Consider the following 18,959-nt stretch of genomic DNA (forward strand, 5'->3'; position numbering starts at 1 on the left):
ATATACACACAGAGTCTGGATTCAGTGTATCTATATGTACAGTGTATATTTACAGGTATTGCACTGCATAGTGCAGACATACTGTCGTGGGTCTAGTGGTCAATTGATTAATTTAATCATATTTATTAACCAGATGTTCTCGATAAAGCATGTTTGGAAATACAATGGAAACAAACAAAGGTTAATATATTGCCCCTTGTGTTTGTTTTATTGAAATAAATTAAAATGTATGTGTGTCTTCAGGGAAATACAGGACCGCCCGCTACTGAAGAAGGCACTGAAGACTTTGTGGGGGGCACCTATGTGCGATTTGATACCCCAAAAGCCAAGTTAAGGAGGAGCTGGCCAGGAGTCCGCGGTACTGTCTGTTTTAATCTGGTGCACTCGCTGCTCAGTTACCCTCCGACTCTACCAGATTGATTTGAAATGTAAACGCTGAGAAGGTTTTCACATCTCACTCTTCCCCAAACAGACATGATCCTGCATCGTTACGTGGTGTCCCGTGTGATCTGGGCTTACATGCTGTCGATCGCAGTGACCTACAGCATCACTCTGTGTCTGTTCCCTGGGCTGGAGTCGGAGATACGCAACCCCACATTAGGAGAATGGCTCCCCATCCTCATCATGGCCACCTTCAACATGTCAGATTTTGTTGGCAAGGTGAGCTGCAAACTTTTAACTTCTCAGGTAAAAAAGATCAAAACAAGTGAAGAAGCTCCAGAGAAAAGACAGATGACAAGCAAAATGTTGAGATGGTTTCATGACTGGAAGGTTACAATTATAATTTTATGACAAATAATCATAGCCTTTGAAGCACAAAGAGTAGTTTTAGATTTTTCATATAGTTTGAACTTCTCCCTTGTTCATAAGTCGCAAACTAGAAATCTTGGAACATTTCCACATTAGGTACTAACGGTATTGTTTCGTACCAAGCACTACTACCCCCTCCCCTGCAGGTCCACTTTCACATTAATAACATCATTCCAGGACCCAGCACGTGTACTTTATGCAAATACTGACGAATACATCGTTGAGTTTTTGAGTGGTATCCAGTCGTCTTCGTATGTTTTCAGCAGCCCAAAATTAAAGTGAGCATTTGACCTCTTCGTTACTCCATAGAGATCCTACTTATGGCACCTGCTGGCCTAAAGTTCATATTTCATTGTTAACTGTATTTATCAAAGCAAAAGAAAACTGAAACCCCCACTGTTGCTGAAATATATGGGGGTGGCTGTGGCTCAGGAGGTAGAGCGGGTCGTTTCCTAACCGGAGGATTAGCGGTTTGATTCCCGGCTTGTCCAGTCAACATGTCGAGGTGTCCTTGAGCAAGACACTGAACCCCCAGTTGTGTGAATGCGTGAGTGCTTGGGAGTGCGAATGGGTGAATGGCCGAATAATGTGTATGCGCTTTGAGTGTGATGTAAATCATAGAAAGGCGCTATACAAGTATAAGACCATTTACCATTTACCATATCCCTGTCTCTCCTCAGATCCTGGCAGCGCTGCCGTACGACTGGTCTGGAAGCCGCCTGCTCTTCTTCTCCTGCCTCAGGGTGGTCTTCATCCCCCTGTTCGTCATGTGTGTGTACCCGGCCGGTGCACCGACCCTGTCCCATCCCGCCTGGCCCTGCCTCTTCTCCCTCCTCATGGGAGTTACCAATGGCTACTTTGGATCCGTGCCGATGATCCAAGCTGCTGGCAAAGTGCCGCCGGAACAGAGGGAGCTGGCAGGTGAGTTATTCACCTCAGTGGGTAACTGTGTGTGGAGATATTATGTAATGGTTGGGGATGCTGATTTATTTGTGTTCTATCAGTCTGATTTCAAGGTGAAAACATCTCAAAATAGCACAATCTCTAAATAGATGTTAGTTGACAGAAAATTTGTCCGCCGCAATTTTGGTAATCAAGTAACTGTTCACAGTCAGTTTACACTCTATACGAGCTCTGTCTCTCTGCGTCTCCCTGCAGGAAACACCATGACAGTGTCCTATATGACAGGCTTGATGCTGGGCTCCGCTGTGGCCTACGCAGCCTACAGCTTCACAGCTCCAGCTGCAGGAGCAACAGGAGCACCCTTCTCCATGCCCAACATGCACACACCTGCCAATGCTACAGGTTACTGAATGTCCACACACACAATAACACACACGTGTACAAAGACATGAATGTAAAGATTCATAAATGCACACACACCCAAAGCCATTCACACAAGCAAAATCCTGGAAGGAGAAGTAGCCAGGTTAATGGACTCAAGTCCAGCTGCAGAGGATGAGCAAACATCTGGAAACAACCTTAAAGGTTTCTGATTATCCTCTGTCAGATTGTCCTTTGTCAAAGTTATGCTTCAGTTCTGCTCATTAATAAAAGAAGCTGGAAAAGGTAAAAAAAAAAAGTGAGGAAATCATGTGAAACTGTTTTTAAAAAGCGTGGCAGATTTCTCTACGCAGCTCTGCTGTGACAAACACTTCACTGGAGGTGAAGAGCAGGAGCCGTGCACCTGTTAGCCGACCGGCACAGGCCCTTTGAGTGTCTGACAGCGAAATTACCATCTGCATGTGTGTGCCAACACATCAGCTGACAATTGTGCAGTAAAACGTCAAGCGATATTCCACTGCAGGGAGCGAGACTTTGTGTCTTAGGTCACATATGTTACATTTCATGATTTTTCAGATCTGTTGTTGTCCAACACAGAGACCTGACGTCTGAGTGGATTTGGACCAGTTGTTTCAACAACTATGGCACTGTGTTTTACTTGCATTCCCAACACCCAAGGCTCATGGGTATTGTAGGATATCAATCCATCCAACATGCCAAAACACTAAACAAAACATTATGTCTCAAAAAAGTCTAAATTATTCAAATTGACATGACATAAACCTAACTCTCATTTGATAATAAAATAATTTAACACATTTGATGAATTTTTGTATGAATAATCAAAAACATCGTGAGGCCACTGTGACTTGATCGACACCCGGTGGCTAGTTGCAGTATGGGTCATAAACCCCGCCCCCTCCATGTTAGCAAATGGGACATGAGTCAGAATAGAACTCAGAGTACAAATCAAATAATTTTTTCCCAGAGGTGATTTCTGTCTGTTTCAAAGATATTATGCACTGAGGTGTGTACAACTGGTCATTTTTTTACCAGTTTATTTTTTAAATAAGTTATTTAATTATATAAAAAGTGGGTATTATTTCAGATGATTTGACAGCTTTGATTGGCGATCTGATATGTCACTCAACTACTCGGTCGCTACTGTGCAGAATCTGGTTACAAAATACCAAGACGCCAGCCGCCGTAATTACAATATTTTGGCTTCCTATTTGCAAAGTGGAGGAAAGTGGCAACACTTCGTCCATCTTCTACATAATGTCTATGATATCAGCTGTTAACGACGGATGTCTGAACCGACAACACTGCTTTAAAACTTGTAAAATATATTTTTCCTTTAATGGCATGGATGTGTGATGTAGGATACTGCAGAAACTTGACTTCCTTTGAATTGGTAAGTTTGAGTTCAGTGCTTCTTTATAGGCCAACAAACAAAACATTCTTCCAGTTCATCTGTTTTTAGCAGCAGATTTCTGTTTGTTCAGTGATGTTCTCATGATTCCTTGCACTGCCTCACAACTGAAAAAAAGAAACAATCTGTATGAATTTACCAGGTGAGGCAGGTGAGTTTTCCTGCCCCCTCCATGCTTGTGTCTGTGTTTAATGTCTGTGTACTGATGTGGAATATCATTAGGTAACAAACCGGTGCCAAATTTTTCCGCCGGTTTCTGACCGGTGGTAGTAGCTGAGAAGCGAGCGAATATAAACTTGTAAATATAGAGAATTAACTGCACTCAAGGCAGTGAAGAGCTTTTATTTTATCCATGTGAAAGGCTCTCGAAAGTATGAGATTCATATTTTTGGAACTTTATTTGGTGGAATGGATGCGGACAGCACCTGTTTCCCTTTAGTTTCTAACACAGATGCTGAGCCCACCCCAGCTTCTAACTCCCTCCACTGTTTACTTTTTTAGCGATAAGAGCTCAGCATTTATACATTATGAAGAAACAGGCCTCAGTGTAGAAAGGCATGAAGCACACCACATCATGTAGGTGACGGCTTGAACGCTGGCGCTGTTCGCAGCATTGTAGGGTCCCGTTCTGGAGCTGACCTCATTACTGTAGGCCCCACTGTGCTGATGGTGCCATACTGCCTGAGGCCTATGTGCTCTCACTGGGCTGCTGGGTTTTTAGTTATTTTTGGTCAGATGTGTCATTAAAGGATATGAAAAGTCTCTTTCTTTGACTTTCCTACTCTCTCTGGATGAAACTACAGGGTCATTTTGAGAGAAGTGAGATCCTACTTTCCAAAGTTCCCAAGTTACCTTCTCAGATTAGTTTAACATTCTGAGTAACATTTGCTTTCTTGTTCAGAGTCAGAAGAGAAGATATCCACGCTCCTGTGTGTATGATAAATATGAAGCTATTAGCCAGTTAGCCTAGCTTAGCATAAAGACTGGAAGCAGGTCGGCTGTAGATACAAACACAGAGATGATTCATCCACCTTGTATGTGTCTCTGTAGAAGGGTTCAGTTCAACCAGTAGTATAAAGTTAATAAAGTTGTATTAATAAATAAAATAAATGTTGATTTTTTTTTATTTTACTTTTACAATCATGATTTCAAATTAAAATGGAAATATGAAAAATAAGTAAATACATAACTGTGAAGCTTGAGAAAAAAATGTCTTAAACTTTTAAACTGAACCTTTGTTGTAAACAAAATGTTTTGCTATGAAAATCCGCATTCTTAATTTATTCAAGTAAATACATTTCTGGCATTTCTGGTTGTAAATTCAGTGAGTTAGGATGCCTTCAATTGTGGACAGATCTCTTGCCTTTATCCAGTTGTGCTACTTCCTCCTACCAACAGGGCGGCCACAGTGAACAGCTGTGGCTCGTGGGGTGTTACAAAGCACAGCACGCTTTAGCCATTTCCCTAAGCTAAGCTAACTGGTTGCTAGCCGTAGCTTATTATTTATCGTACACATATGAGAACGGTATCAATCTTCTCATCCAACTCTCAGCTAGAAAGTGAATAAACTTAACTCTCAAAAGTATTTCTTTAAAATACTGCGTCATTTTACTGTCTTCAAGACAGTCTTATAACACAACGAGTAATATATTCTGAAGATGTTCTTGAATTTGACCACAATCAAATTTTGATCCGTTTAAAACTGCCAATTTCACGTCTTATTAATGGCTCTGGATGTTTCCTTCCACTGTTCATGAATCATTTATCTTTTCTGAACATATCAGCTGGACACTGTTATCCAGGGCAACTTATGAGTTTAAGAGCAGAGTAAGCACCACTATATTACAGACCTGAGCAGAGCCACAATGCTCTCACAAAATCACTATGACAGAAGTGCGAGCGCATGCAACCAAAGGCGGACGTTAGACAGCAGGTAGAGAGAGTTGTAGAGCACACAGGAAAGATCTGGCTTCTGATGGAACACAGAGAGCGACTCTGCAGATTGGAGGTTATTTCCCCGCTGGGAAATGATGTTCGCAGTCCAGCTGCATGCAAACGCAGGCTTTAAAGAAATCTCTTAATTCTGCTTTTTATCTCATCGTCAAGGTCGGATGTTTGTCAGCTTGCCATGTGACTTCCTCTTTGTTGTTGTTTTTAAATCAGTCCCAGTGTGTGATAGCACTGACTATTTTAGACTGAACACTGTGAAATGCCAGGATGGTGTGAAAAGAACGAGACTTCATACAAATACTATGCTGTGTACTGTAGATCCACTGTAACAACAGATAGTCTGCAGATGATATCTGAGAGTCCAAATTAAGAATCAGGTGCAGTGAGTGAAATCTGGCCTTTGTGCTGGCACTATTACTACATGACGGTTGAGCGGCTGATCTGACTTTGACACAAAGTCCATATGAGTAACTGCAGAATTCAACAGACAGACTCAGTTTAGCTCATCGCCCTGACTCTTCTGACTGCGCCTGGTTTCTGGAAGGTAAATGTTAGATTCCAAAGCTCAGAGTGTGCAGAGGTAGCTGGTTTGAGTTAGGGTCACGTATCATAACTACACAACTGGTTAGGGTTCAATTCAGAGTTAAATAAGGGGGAACACATATCTATAGGGAATTAGACTTTACTTCCCCCAGAATCTACTCCTGAGTCTTGGTATCTAATGTAAACCCTCTCAGAAGTGGGAGGGAAATTATCCAATGAGGTGAACCAGCAATCAGCTTGGGTCACAGAGGAAACCTCTCATTCTCAATATCAAAAAAATCCAGAAGGTTGTTTAAAATCACTTCTTCTAACAATCAGCATGAAAAATATTTTTTGTCCTACAGGTTAAATATGATTTTTAACCATTCTCCCAAGTGGTGACTCTGTTTCTTGTCCAGGTAGTTGACAGGCTGCTGTCTTTGTTGTGGTTCAGAAACAGATTTGTAGCTTGTGTGAGTTAAAAATAGTTCTTTTTTTCCCCCCATTCACTGAACTCAGTTTTTTTCTTTGTGGATTCAGCTGATAACTTCAGAACATCATTATGTGTTTTTAAATAACCTTCTGGGTTTTTCTCAGTGAATCGAATGTATGCTAATACCTGAGGGGCACGAGCTGGGGCTAGACATGAGCCAGGGTCGAATGCACATAGTGGCAATTCAACTCTCGAGTTGAAAATATCAAATTATATGACTAATATCACCCTCCAAAACTTGTTAAATTGTGAGTAAAATTGCCAAATTCCTTGCAGTTCAGTTTTGTTTTATTGTAAATATGCTTTATTTCACTGGTGCTGTGCACACCAGACCTGCATTTTAGTGCATCAGTGGAGTGGATTTCAGTTACTGATTCTGGCTCCAACTGTCCCATCATTGTACAGTCAGCAGTGTGCAATAAAACTGTTGTTTACATCTCTGTCTGCTACCTCCATTTATGTGAGTTGCTGCTATTTCTATTTGACAAGTTTGATTTTATCTGCTATAAGTTTTGTCATGGGTCCTGAATATAACCACTGGAGTCTGTGAGCAGGTAGTGGCAGCTGACAAAACCAAGACAAATGTAAAGTGGTTTTTCATCCTCTGACCAGTGACAGCAAGACTGAATTCTTCCTGCAGGGACCAATACATGAAATAAAGTCTGTGCATGAAAGAAATCAGCATTAACTGCTACTCTCCAGCAGAGAGAGCTGCTGCTCAGAGAACAGCACCTAGGGCTGTGCGGTATGAGGACATTGGGTCCAAATGGATACTAGTGTGGAGACTGTATATCACGGATCAGAGCTTTTGTGTTTCTTCAGCTTGATATCTGTGTCAAAGAGCCCCAGACTGAAAGAAAGACGTTCTCCTGAAGGGAAATACTGGTGTTGACCTTCGACCTTTCTGCTGCGTGACAGTGTCTCTGCTCATGACACGCAACCATACAAATGCAGACATGATAAAGAATCATTCAGACATATTACATTTGCTACTGTTTCTAGTGTTTCTAGTGTTAGAGAGGTCCTGAGGTCACAGCAACGCCGCCCCTCTTGTCCCTCTGTGTGCATGTACCTACTGTATGAAGTGTCTGTAGGTTTGTATGAGTCTGTGCTCGTTCTGTCTCTGGCGTGTGACAGATCAACTGATCATTAGTCATTCTGTTCCACATACAGCAGACAGGGAGAGAGGATGAGTACGATGAAGGAAACAGGGGAAAGTTGAAAGACAGTGGAAGGGTAAACGTCTCCACTCTAAATGTGCCTGTGTTTGAATGGTGCTGCCTTTTAAAGGTCAGTATGTCCTCTTGAAATGGACTGTAAGGTCTCGGTATGAGTGCCATAAACAGATGATGATAGAACTCAGTAGAACTACAGTTACTGTTCTGTTTTTCTCCACAATTAACACCACGTCTCATAAACCCACTGTTTCCTGTCAGATTTAGCCAACAGCCTATCACTTGTGTAACATCTGTTTTTGCAAGAAACCTGCAAACGCCTGCTTCGTGTTTTGTGCCATAAATCAGGATCAGTAGCAATGCAGCACCAATCAGCTTGTTTGTTTGCATAAGCCATTTACTGATGTGAAAATGGAATTTTCACATCTATAAATACTACTTTTATTGTTTTCACTGCCTCTGTGGTGTAGAGTGAACCCTTAAGAAGGAAGTGCTAGAAAGAACTATGGGAAGACAAATATATACAAATAGTTATGCATTTGAAAATGACATGAACCAGCTGGATCTGCCAGCCATTCTCTTCTCTGCACTTCTTTGCTTGAGCTCTTTGAGGTCCTTTTTCCTCTTCAATACTAAATGTACTTTATTGGCATGACCATAATATGGTTTAGTACACGTAAAACAGGCTGTAATATGTTTAAGTTATTTGAAATGTAATACTGTAATTCAGAATCAACTCTACTATCCCAAAAAAGTGTTCTGAAGATTAAAGATAGAAACTTTAAGTCGTCTTGAAATGATCAGAACTTACATATGTACATCAAGTTACCAGAGTTAAGATTCCACTAGAGTCACATGTGATGTTTTACAGCACAGAGGACACTCCTGAGAGAAATGTTAGAGACTAACCCCCCCCCTGCCCCTTCCTCTGTGGGAATGATGTCCTAGCTCCTTCATTAGGAAGAGCTGGACATCTTGATTTGGACTCAGCTGTCTCGTATTCACCTCGTCCTCAGAGCTACATTCACCCTGTCAAAATACCCACAATGGCAGCTGTATGTGTGTGTGCGTGGGAGAGAGAGAGAGAGAGAGGGAGGGAGGGAGAGAGAGAACGAAAAGTAAACATGCCTGAAATACAAAGGCTGAGATGTTTCATTCATTATGTTGTCAGCATGAATAATAGAAAGCTAATTAACATGCAGTACATCACATACACACTTCCACGTGGGATCACACTCTGAACTAATATTTGCAAGGCTCGATTGTCATTTCACATTCAAATTTAGCACAAGAGGCAAAGGAACAAGGGACACAGTGAAGGGTGAGGAGAGAGAGCGATCAAAAGCCAGAGAAAACAAAGAAAACACACACAAGTTGTACATACACAAACATCCAGTCATACATGTACAACTACTGTTGTTCCTCTAACCTTAACAAAGGTAGTATTTAACCCAAACCATGACCTTTCTCTAACCCTAACCAAACTGTTACTGTTACATACATTTTATCATTCTATCATTATTGTACTGGACTATGTCATTGTTGCAACCGTGATAGTCAACGTCCATATGCCTGCTGCCATAATAGCACCACATGGGTTGTATCAGAAGACAAATACAAGAAACACCCAGATGGTGACATATGAAAGAAAACCATGACTAAAGGAGTGAAAATACAAACAGCAGGGTCACTGATTAATCTTCTGATTATTGTCTTGATTACCTGATTTATTTACAGAATGTCAAATGTCAGGGAAAGTGTCCATTTTGATTTTCCAGAGCCAACAATGGTGTCTTCAAATGTCTCACCATGTCCAACCATCAAAGTTGGTTTTATTTTTAATAGATTGACAAAACAGTCCAAAACCCATTTTCACTCTATCGCTGTGTAGTGTGCAGATCGATGATAAACAAATTAACTGAATCCATTTTGAGATTAGTCTAAAACACAGCAAAATGAAAAGGTCTGAAACCTTCCCATACTGTACAAGACAACACCAGGGGCTAGTGAATCCTGTCCTTGGTCTGCCAGCCCTTTTCCACCATCGCATGGATTCACTAAACCTAAGTCAAACCTTACCACTACAAACCTACTGTATATTAATTCACTTAATTTACACTTTATAAATCTTTCAAATAACACAAGGATCTCTCCCCAACTGTTCAGCACAACAGCAAACACTACAGTAACGCTGATCCAACAACACCACATGCATTGTAAACTGCACAAACAGTGTGGATCATCTCGCCAGAATAACAAGTATTACAATTAAACACTAACTTACCGAGGTGGACAGGTCATGTCTCTGTTTTGACAAGTCTCCAGGTCCACTTTGGCCCAGTAGGTACAAACAAAACAAAACGGATCTGGTCCAATATGTGTACAGGTGCTGAGGCACCACTCGTCGTCGTCGGTGGTCTGTTTTAAAACGCAGGTGACCGTCTTTGTAGAAGTACTTTGTAAATTGTTTGGAACTCAGTGTCCGGTAGCGTCAGTAGCTGCTTAGTCTTCACGGCTGCTTTCTTGGCTCATGGCACTCAAGTTAGGCACCATGCTAACATTAGCTGTAGCTGTCACAAAGTTGTGGAGCACCTGTAACGGAGGCGTAGGACGCGCTCGTGCCGCATTCTAATTTTGAGACTTTTGAAAAAGAAGAACACAGTTGACTTTAGCTTCTTTTTTTACGTTTAGCTACTCTTATTCTCGCTTCTTTGTCTTTTCGAAATGTTTGAGCATTCCTCTGGCGCGCCTTGCTTTCCGCCATGGTTGTAAACTTTTTTTTTTTTTTTTTTTTTTTTAACTCAGGGGGCCGCCAGGGCAGACAACACGTGACACCTCGCTGGCCAATCATTGTCAACACTTATCGGCAACCGCAACAAACTGACCAATCAAACAGCGTACATGATTAACTAAGAACCCGGGTTCAACCATCATGGACGAGGACTACATAAAGGGGAAAACCATCTCCATACGTAAAAAAAGATACTGTGAACAAAGACAAACTCAATTAAAGATTCTGGCTGTTAAATGACAATGGAGTGGGAATATGTATTTAAATCTACTATTCAGGAAACTTTTCATTTTGTTTTTATAGCAAAAAAAAAAAAAAACACAACTAAAAATTATAATTAAAAATAAAACCTCCCTTCCACAGCAGACTATTTTGAAGCGGATATCCTGATGTTTGATTGCATATGGAAGACACGCTGACAGAAAAGTTGGAAATAAAAACAAAAAAAAGCCCTTTTCTCTTTTCAGAAAATGGTGTGGAAGGACAAACAGAGCTGTGTTAGTCTGTGAGCAAACTCCAGTCTGAAGAACAAGCCTTTCAAACTGTTTGTGATCAGTGTTGAAGCTGCAACAAAGGCTCAGCCAATAGAATACTTCTGTTTGTGTAATGTTGACCAATAAGAGCCATGCATACAGACACACCCACAGAAGGCTGTGTAGGTTGCTACTGAGGTAGGTATCTGTCTGTGCTGGTGTATCCATGCATGTCAGATGAAGCTCTCAGCAGGTGCTGATGTTGGTCTTTTGGCGGTCAAACCATTGACTGCTGCTCTCACCCTGAAACAGGACCACACACTCAATTCATGCTAGCAAAGATTTAATTACACATGGACACACAGGGATCCATAAGACACACACACATCCTGGGCAGCTCTTTGAGGGCAGAGTCATGAACAGTCAGCAGTGGAGAATGTCTCCCTTGCCATCAGCTCTGCACATCAGCACAGAAGGCCAAACTTTCCTCCATTTTATTACAGCCAGAAGCTTCATTAGTGGGCTGCCAAAATGGAGGCCTGATGGAATGGTTGATTAAAGGGGCAGTCCACTCAAACTAAATCCAGGCACTAAAACAAAGAAAAAGAAGCATGAGAGGAACTAATGTGGATGAGTGAGCTGCTTCTTTTGGTGGCAGGAGGAGGAGGTGATGCTAAAGGTTCAACACTTTTGTAAACACAGTCACTGTTTTGTTGAGAATAAGATTAGAAGATTGATGCCACACTCATACAGGTACATGTAGTTTTAAGTTAGCTTAGCACACAGACTGGAAACAACTAGCTTTAACATATTATGGCTCATTTGTTTATTCTGTACAAAAACCAGTGGTGGAAGAAATACTCAGATTCTTTAGATTCTTAAATCCACAGTGTAAAAGTACTTAAAGAAAAAAGCTCAGAGAAATTAAAATGCTTGACTCTCACACCAGAGATGCAGAGAACACTGAGTGTACAGTTCCATCTGTTTATTGATTACCTATAAAATATTGAGTTACTAAAACAAATGAAAAGAAACACTGATAAACGTGGTTGCTGTCTGTAAAAAAAAAAAAAAAAAAAAAAGCTGCTTACACATACAGTACAGGGCGACAGAATTTCATCTCTAAAATGTCATCTTTTTGCATTTTTACAAGATTAGATGTGTACAAAGTATAATCTGACAGCTTTCTCCCCTCAGTCAGTGAAGGATCATTTACAAAACTTAGATGATTTTTCTATTTATTTTCAAAATAATTTTTTTTCTGTAACAGGACAATAACAATATTGAAGGAACAGCAGACGAAGAACCAGCCTCCAGTCCACCTCTCTCTCTCTCTCTCTCTCTCTCCCATTCTCTCTTATACTCTCTCTTCCATTCCTCTCTCTCTCTAGCAGCTAGCTCCCAGTGCCTGTCAGCAGTATCGCTTGAGAGGCGTGGACGATTGTTCAGAGAGGGGAAGCAAAGGAGGAGAAAAAGACAAGAAACATGCCAAAAAAAAAAAGAGCTGAAAAAGATAAACACGGCAAAAATGAAACATTTTACAGACAAGTAAAACATAAATGGTAATAAAAAGCAAACATACAAACGCAGGCTGTTAAAACACGACACCAAATGAAAATGAAGGCGAAGGGGGGAGTTGGTGTGTTTGTGTTGGACCCTGTTTGAAGGCCTAAGGCTGGGCTTAGGGGGCAAATAGAGATCGGAAGGCAATAACACACACCTCAAAGGGTTACAAATGTGTGTAAGTATGTGTGTGCATGTGTGTGTAATAATAACGGATAAGGGTGTCTCATCAGGTTCACTTCCTTTACCCACCCAAACACACACAGAGAAAAAAAGTGCTTCAGCAGCTCCAGGGGTAAACAAACATTCATAATGGGGCACTTTGTTCACAACACTGGCACGACCTGTGTCTCCATTACACTCCCACAGCTGAGACACCAGAGGTTCATTTGACCAACTGTCACTCAGAACTTGTACACTTTTGTCTGCAGACATGTGAACTTCAGGCAGGACTCTTCATCGGGTTTCAGCCTGAAAGGAGCTGACAAACGAGCAAGTGGGCGCTTCTGGCATCAACTAATCGAGTAAATCCAGCAAACACAGAGTCCCTCTGTACCTGGTTAACACCGTTTCAATACTAACAAACTAGCAGCACATTACTCTCCTTTCCTAGGTGGCTAACATGTCTGGATTGTATACAAACGTGCACAGACACACTAGCAGACGTCTTTTGTAGTTCATAGGGAAAATGTCACATCAACAAAATTAACACATTGGACCGCCCGCCAGATGTGGCGCAGCCATCTCAGCATGAGCACAAATACAATATAGACTCTAATAAAATCAGACAAACACAAAAGACCTCAAGAGTAGAAAATATTAAAACTATTGAATATCAACAAGATGATCTTGAATCTCTGCAGGAAAACAGAGACAGGGAAACATGGTAAGAAACAAGAAAAACAACAATATTCACAGATATATACAGTATCCTGTGCACTGCATATCGCCTAGATACTGATATATCTGACACACACTCTCCACACAAAAGCCTAACGACAGTATGTGGGTTAAAAGCTCAGGAACGGAGGGTTGTTGAAACTATAATCACAGAAGAAAGGTGTTTTCTGATGTCAGCAGACCGGAAGTAGCCATGTGATTACTCCTCAGCACCTTCAGGAGCTGAGGATGATGGTAAGAGCATCTGGGAGAGATCTGGCGAATCATCATCATCATCATCATCATCATAAGGCCGCTCAAGATGCTCACAAGTCCGCGCACAACATTCAAAAAGTCTCATGCTAAAAACGGTTCGACTAGGCACATAGAGCAAATTCATAAGCAGCTAAAAGCGCCGCAAAGGGACGTGGACGTGTGTGTTTGTATCTAAAAAGCTGGGAGGAGTTTCACCAGTAGGCAGAGGAGAGCGGTAGTAAATACTCTAGGAAGGCCCACGAATCCCAGTCAAGGTCTCCTCTGCAGCGGAGTTCATTCAAAGTGCACTCATGTCAATGATGATTGCTTGGGGGTGAAATGTGATCATAAGCAGGTGAGATCCATAAAACAGCAGAAGCAAAAGAAAGAAAACACAAGTGACATGGGACATTTAGAGGCTTCAAAATACTGCAGCTGACATATGAAGCCAAACGGTGGAAGATGAGTGTTAAAGTTTGATTATGTCAATCTAATCAGTGCTGGCAGCTTCACACTCTTATCAGTGTCATGACCCTGATGCCTCTTGGACTGACTGCAATGTTTCCAACTCTGAACACACCTGACGAGGAAACATCCACCCTCTGGGACTACTACACCTGTCTCGTTCACTGCACTTATCAAGCACGTGTTGCAGTTTAGTTCATAGTTTTCCCCAGAATGCTTTGCAACACTCCAGACAGGCTGCGGAGACACTGGAGCCCCCTCTAGGATCCATTTCTCTTTGTACTGTTGTTCCGCCTCAGTGCAAAGTGAGCAAACAACAAGAAACATCAGCAGCAGCTGTTGTAGTTCCATAGTGTTTAAATGTTTCAGGGTGGGTTTTTCCTTCAGCATAAGAAACTCAAAGGTGAAAATGGGAAGTGCTTTGAATAGTACGAGATTACTTCCTCTCTTTTTAGCCTGAGTCTCTGAGGGAGTCAGAAGCTTTAGTGGCACACAGACAGTTTGCCTGCCTGAGTTAGGATTGTCAAAGGGAATTGAAAGGGTTAAATGAAAGGAGGACAGAGCTGAAGTGTTAAGTGCTCTCTGTTGGACAGCCTCCACCTCTCGTTCCCTCTCTGCATCTGTCTGTCGCTCCTGCTGTTCTGTAGATACATTTATATGACTGTAACATGACCGTAACATCACCACAGCAACATCATAATCACAACGTCACACCACCAGCGTGTGTGTCTGTCCGTGTGGGGCGTGGGAGGGCGGATGGACAGACACCGGCCTCCCTTCTTTATCCTCATTCACAGTTCATTAAAGCTTCTCAACTGATTACCTCTTTAGAAAAAAGTACTCTGACATAAATCTATTACATGAAAATAAAACACTCATATTTTCCTCTATATTACTGTGTTACACAGCTTAGTATTTACAAGTGTTTGTGCATGTGTAAGTGTAAATGTGTGTCTTCGTGCAGAGTATATTTACATCTAAAAGGAGACTGAAGTGCCCGTATGTGTTCTGAAAAATTCTCATGATCACACCGAGCAGAACAACATGTGTTAATGGAGGCTGTGTGTGCAAATGTTTCAGGAGACAAGTTCCTTTTAATACTGTCTCTAGTGTCTCCTTTCTCTGTAGTAGTAGTATCTGTTCATGACGGTCTGTCTGAAGTTTATTACGGTGTCATCGAGTCAGTCATGAGTCGTGAAAAGCCCACAGGTCGGGTTCGACTCCCAGTGGCGTCCAAACTTGGTGAGTTGGGTCACGATTTGGTTTCTCGTAGAGGCTTTGTATTTAGCAGACTACTGGAACGCCATCAGTGTTGAAGATCATGCCGGTGGTGGGTTCGTAAGTACCGGCCAGGTAGTAGAGGTCTTCGCTGTCGGCGTAGCGGCGCGTGTGGGTCATCTGTTCGTACTCCTCCACGCTCACCACCAGGCACTTGTGGCTGACCGTCTGCACGTCGTTCTCATCGCTGTGAGACGACTGGTACAGGGCGCGCTGCAGCACAGACACACACACACTTTGGATGAAGCAGCGTGCAGCTGAGTTTCTACTCTACCAGACAGTTGACTGCGTTCACCTGATGTGAGTGGAGCCCCAACACTGACAAGTCGAAAACATACCTGAATACCTCAACCAATAATACTTTCAGTTAAATAAGTCAAATGGACAGGAAACTAAATATAAACTTCATATTTTTCCTCCCTTCAGCTGTTAAACAAGCAAAAAGCTGCTAAAAGTCTCTCAAACACACAAAGAAGAGCAAAAATAACATGTTTTAATTCATTTTATCAATTGATTGTGGGTAACTTTTGTTAAAAAAGCTAAATTTGATTTCTTTTTTCATTTCATTTGACTGATTTTACTATTATATTTTGGTACATTCACCTATATTTTTGGCTCGTCTAGTTTACCACTGCTGTTCCTGGGCTCTAGATAAGCTCTGCATATTCTAACTCTATGGTCAGAATAAAATGCACCAGGTTATTGAAAAGGCTAAATAAGTTTCTCACCTCCATGAAGTCTTTCCTCTGGATAGACGAGTGCAGAGCTGCTGGTAACGACTGGCCGCAAATCTGATCCCAGTTCTGGAAACAAGGTTGACGTACAGGGAAAAATACATTTTGTCTGATAATGGCTATGGATGAATCAGGAAACAATATCCAAAAGTATTCAGATCGTTTTCTGAATTTTTCTGACGAGTGTCATTATAATCTCAATGAGAAATAAAAAGAGATCAATAACTGCTAAGACAGTCTGACTCTTATTTGACCAACAGTAAAAAATCCCACCTTCTTGTCTGTGAGTTTCTTGCCAGGGTTCGTCTCCTCTGGATGGTAGAACCAGTTGACCCTGACCACCATGTTGCTGCCCCAGGACTCCCACATGCTCTGGATGCGGCCGATGAAGGGCAGGTTGGGCCGACCGGCCGACAGGAACACAGCACAGTCACCGATGCGAATCATTTCTCGGCCACGCACAATGGCCTTATAGAAGAGCTTCTTAGCTTTGCCTTTCATGCCGCGTCTCTGGAGGGGGTCAGAAGAGGACAAACTGATCACTGCGTGAAAGGAAGAATATCTGGACCAAGTCAGAGGATGGTTCTTAAAAAGAACAAGCATGAATGAGTGACTTCTCCTCTCACCTGAGTGGGTTTCCCAAACCATTTCCAGAGTTGTCTCGCTGGGAGAAAAGCAGAAATCTTGGGCCTATTCTCCACACTGGGAAGCCTCTGACGTTTGGCCAGCTCCTTGGTGGTGGGGAGGTGGACCCCCTCTCTCCGCTTCGGCCTCCCCACCTTCCCCTCTCCTCCGCTGGGCTTTGGTTTCGGAGGGCGGCCCCTTTGCCCGGAGCCCTTCCCAGTGGCTGGTTTAACAGGCTTAGCCGGAGCAACGGCAGCAGCATTCGGAGAGGCTGAAGGGGCAGGAGACTGTGAGGGAGGAGGCAGGTCTTCCTCCTCCAGTTTCACCTCCATCTCCTGCTTTACCTCTTCTTCTTCTTCTTTTGTCTCTTCTTTCGGTTTGTCCTGCACTAGAGGTGAGGAGACGGGGCCTGGTGGGGGAGTGGGGGTCCTCTCTTCATCTGAGCTGCAGGAGGAGTCATCAGTAGAGGAAGAGGAAGATGAGGACGACGACGATGAAGACGAGGAGGAGGAACCAGAGCAGGAGGAAGAGCAGCTTGAAGTGCATTTCTTCTTTTTCTTATTCTTTTCTTTCTCCTCTTCTTCCTCCGACTCAGAGCTGCTGCTACTCTGAGATTCCTCTTTCATTTTCCTCTCCTCCCTTTTCTCCACCTCCTTTCTTTCATCTTTTTTATGCTTCTCCTCTCTTGTGTCCACCTCCTGTCCTCTACCAACACTTCCGCGATTGTCGGCCTTATCCTTAGGCAGCACAGGTGCTTTATAGGTGGAGTCTTTCTCCAGTGGGCCTTCGTCTATGTTAGGAGCTCTCACTTTAGGCTTTAGCGGTTTCTGATTGGCCGAGGCTGCAGTGATCGAGGTGTGATCTCGTCGGATGCCCCGACCCTCTAGCAACATCAGAGCCTTGGTCTTCTTGGTCTTGGGAGAGGTGACGCCTTCATGGTCGAGCTTCACGAGTGGTTCTGCAGTCAGAGGCTTGTGCCTCACGACCGAGCCCACATCACTTTGGCTGGGCTTGGGTCTGGAGCTGGGCCTAGAGCTGGAGGATAGCTGGTCAGATGGCATCTTCAGTTTAGGCCGGGGGCCGGATGATGATGATGACAGTGGAGATGATGAAGGCGTGAGAGCCAGAGAAGAGACGGATTTGCCTGTTGACAGCCTGGAGATAGGGCTGGGTACGAGTCCAAAGCTGAGGCTGGACCTGGAGCCGCTGTGATGGTCCGAAGAGGGTTTGGCTTTGGGTGTGGAGGCAGAAGTGGGTCTGGGCATGGACGAAGCGCTGGGCTTCGGCACAGTAGCTGCCATACTGGGTCTAGACATGGGCCTGTTGGTGGTGGGGCTGACGCCGCTGGTGCTATCTCTCTCTCTGCGCTGGCTGCTGTATAAACTGAGGTTGGGCTCGCTGTATAGATCCACGGTCAGGACCTTTCCATAGGTGGAGGGGTAAAGGGAAAGGGGGGGAGCATGGGCCGGTTTAGCAGCAGCAAGCTGGGTGGAGCTACTCTTCCTGGGCACAGGGTTGGGAAGGGTAGGGCTACCCGCGGGTGACGTGGTGGAGCTCTTGCGGCCAGGTTTTGCTTGGGTTCCCATTGTTGGCCGTGATGCTGGCCTGGGCTTCTCCTGAGCTGCCTTCTGCACAGAGGAGGTCCTGTCCTGGGCAGGCTTGGCTGGTCTCTCTGTGGGCTGGGTGGAGGAAGGCGGAGGATCGGCCTTCTCTCGGCCATCTGGGTTCATGGACGTCTCTGGAAATAAAAATGAAGAACAAAAATCAGCTCAGCTTTCTTTTTTTGATCACATGACACTGGAGACGCTGATGTTTTCGTTGTGTGGTTTCATGATTTTTATGGTCTGCAGCCTGCCTTGCTGAAAACAGTTGACAAATCAGCAAGAAAACAAGTCTGAAACCAAAACACTGCATTTAAGAAGTGCTTACCCAGCTGAAACGCAGCCAGCGTCAGCATGTCAGACCTGCAACGTGCCATGTATTACAGCAGCAGTAACAGACTAACGGGATTTTATGGAAGAAGAAGAAGCTTTGTGAGCAAACAAATCAGTGATGACAGCAATGTTCAAATATTAGATGTCTGATGAAAGACGTTCCCGAGCTTTGGGCTATTTTTGTTTCCTCTTCTGTTTTAAAATGACTCATCAGAAGACAAACATGACAGAAGGATTTCTGATTTCAATCCTTTTTGATACAACATGTTAAAATGAGAACAGCAACAAATTGCATGG

General features: G+C 43.1%; 2 protein-coding genes across 3 annotated transcripts in view; one reads left to right on the forward strand and one right to left on the reverse strand.

The window, feature by feature from the left end:
• The window catches only part of slc29a4a (solute carrier family 29 member 4a), a 19,997-nt gene extending 13,102 nt beyond the window's left edge, over nucleotides 1–6,895 (forward strand). For both annotated transcript variants that reach the window (XM_020621248.1, XM_020621247.1), the window contains 4 exons: nucleotides 244–358; nucleotides 473–660; nucleotides 1,491–1,731; nucleotides 1,969–6,895. In XM_020621248.1, coding sequence (XP_020476904.1) covers nucleotides 244–358; nucleotides 473–660; nucleotides 1,491–1,731; nucleotides 1,969–2,123 — 699 coding nt within the window. In that variant the 3' untranslated portion in view covers nucleotides 2,124–6,895. The remainder of the gene's footprint in view (nucleotides 1–243; nucleotides 359–472; nucleotides 661–1,490; nucleotides 1,732–1,968) is intronic.
• A 4,987-nt stretch (nucleotides 6,896–11,882) lies between these two features.
• tnrc18 (trinucleotide repeat containing 18) overlaps nucleotides 11,883–18,959 on the reverse strand; it is a 50,651-nt gene continuing 43,574 nt past the window's right edge. Inside the window, exons 29-32 of the mRNA XM_020621268.1 lie at nucleotides 16,731–18,466; nucleotides 16,378–16,614; nucleotides 16,099–16,173; nucleotides 11,883–15,583 (exon numbers count right to left, since the gene is read on the reverse strand). Of these exons, the coding sequence (XP_020476924.1) occupies nucleotides 15,377–15,583; nucleotides 16,099–16,173; nucleotides 16,378–16,614; nucleotides 16,731–18,466 (2,255 nt within the window). The 3' untranslated portion in view covers nucleotides 11,883–15,376. The remainder of the gene's footprint in view (nucleotides 15,584–16,098; nucleotides 16,174–16,377; nucleotides 16,615–16,730; nucleotides 18,467–18,959) is intronic.

This window comes from Monopterus albus, unplaced genomic scaffold, assembly GCF_001952655.1.
Source record: "Monopterus albus unplaced genomic scaffold, M_albus_1.0 scaffold256.1, whole genome shotgun sequence".
Taxonomy (NCBI): domain Eukaryota; kingdom Metazoa; phylum Chordata; class Actinopteri; order Synbranchiformes; family Synbranchidae; genus Monopterus; species Monopterus albus.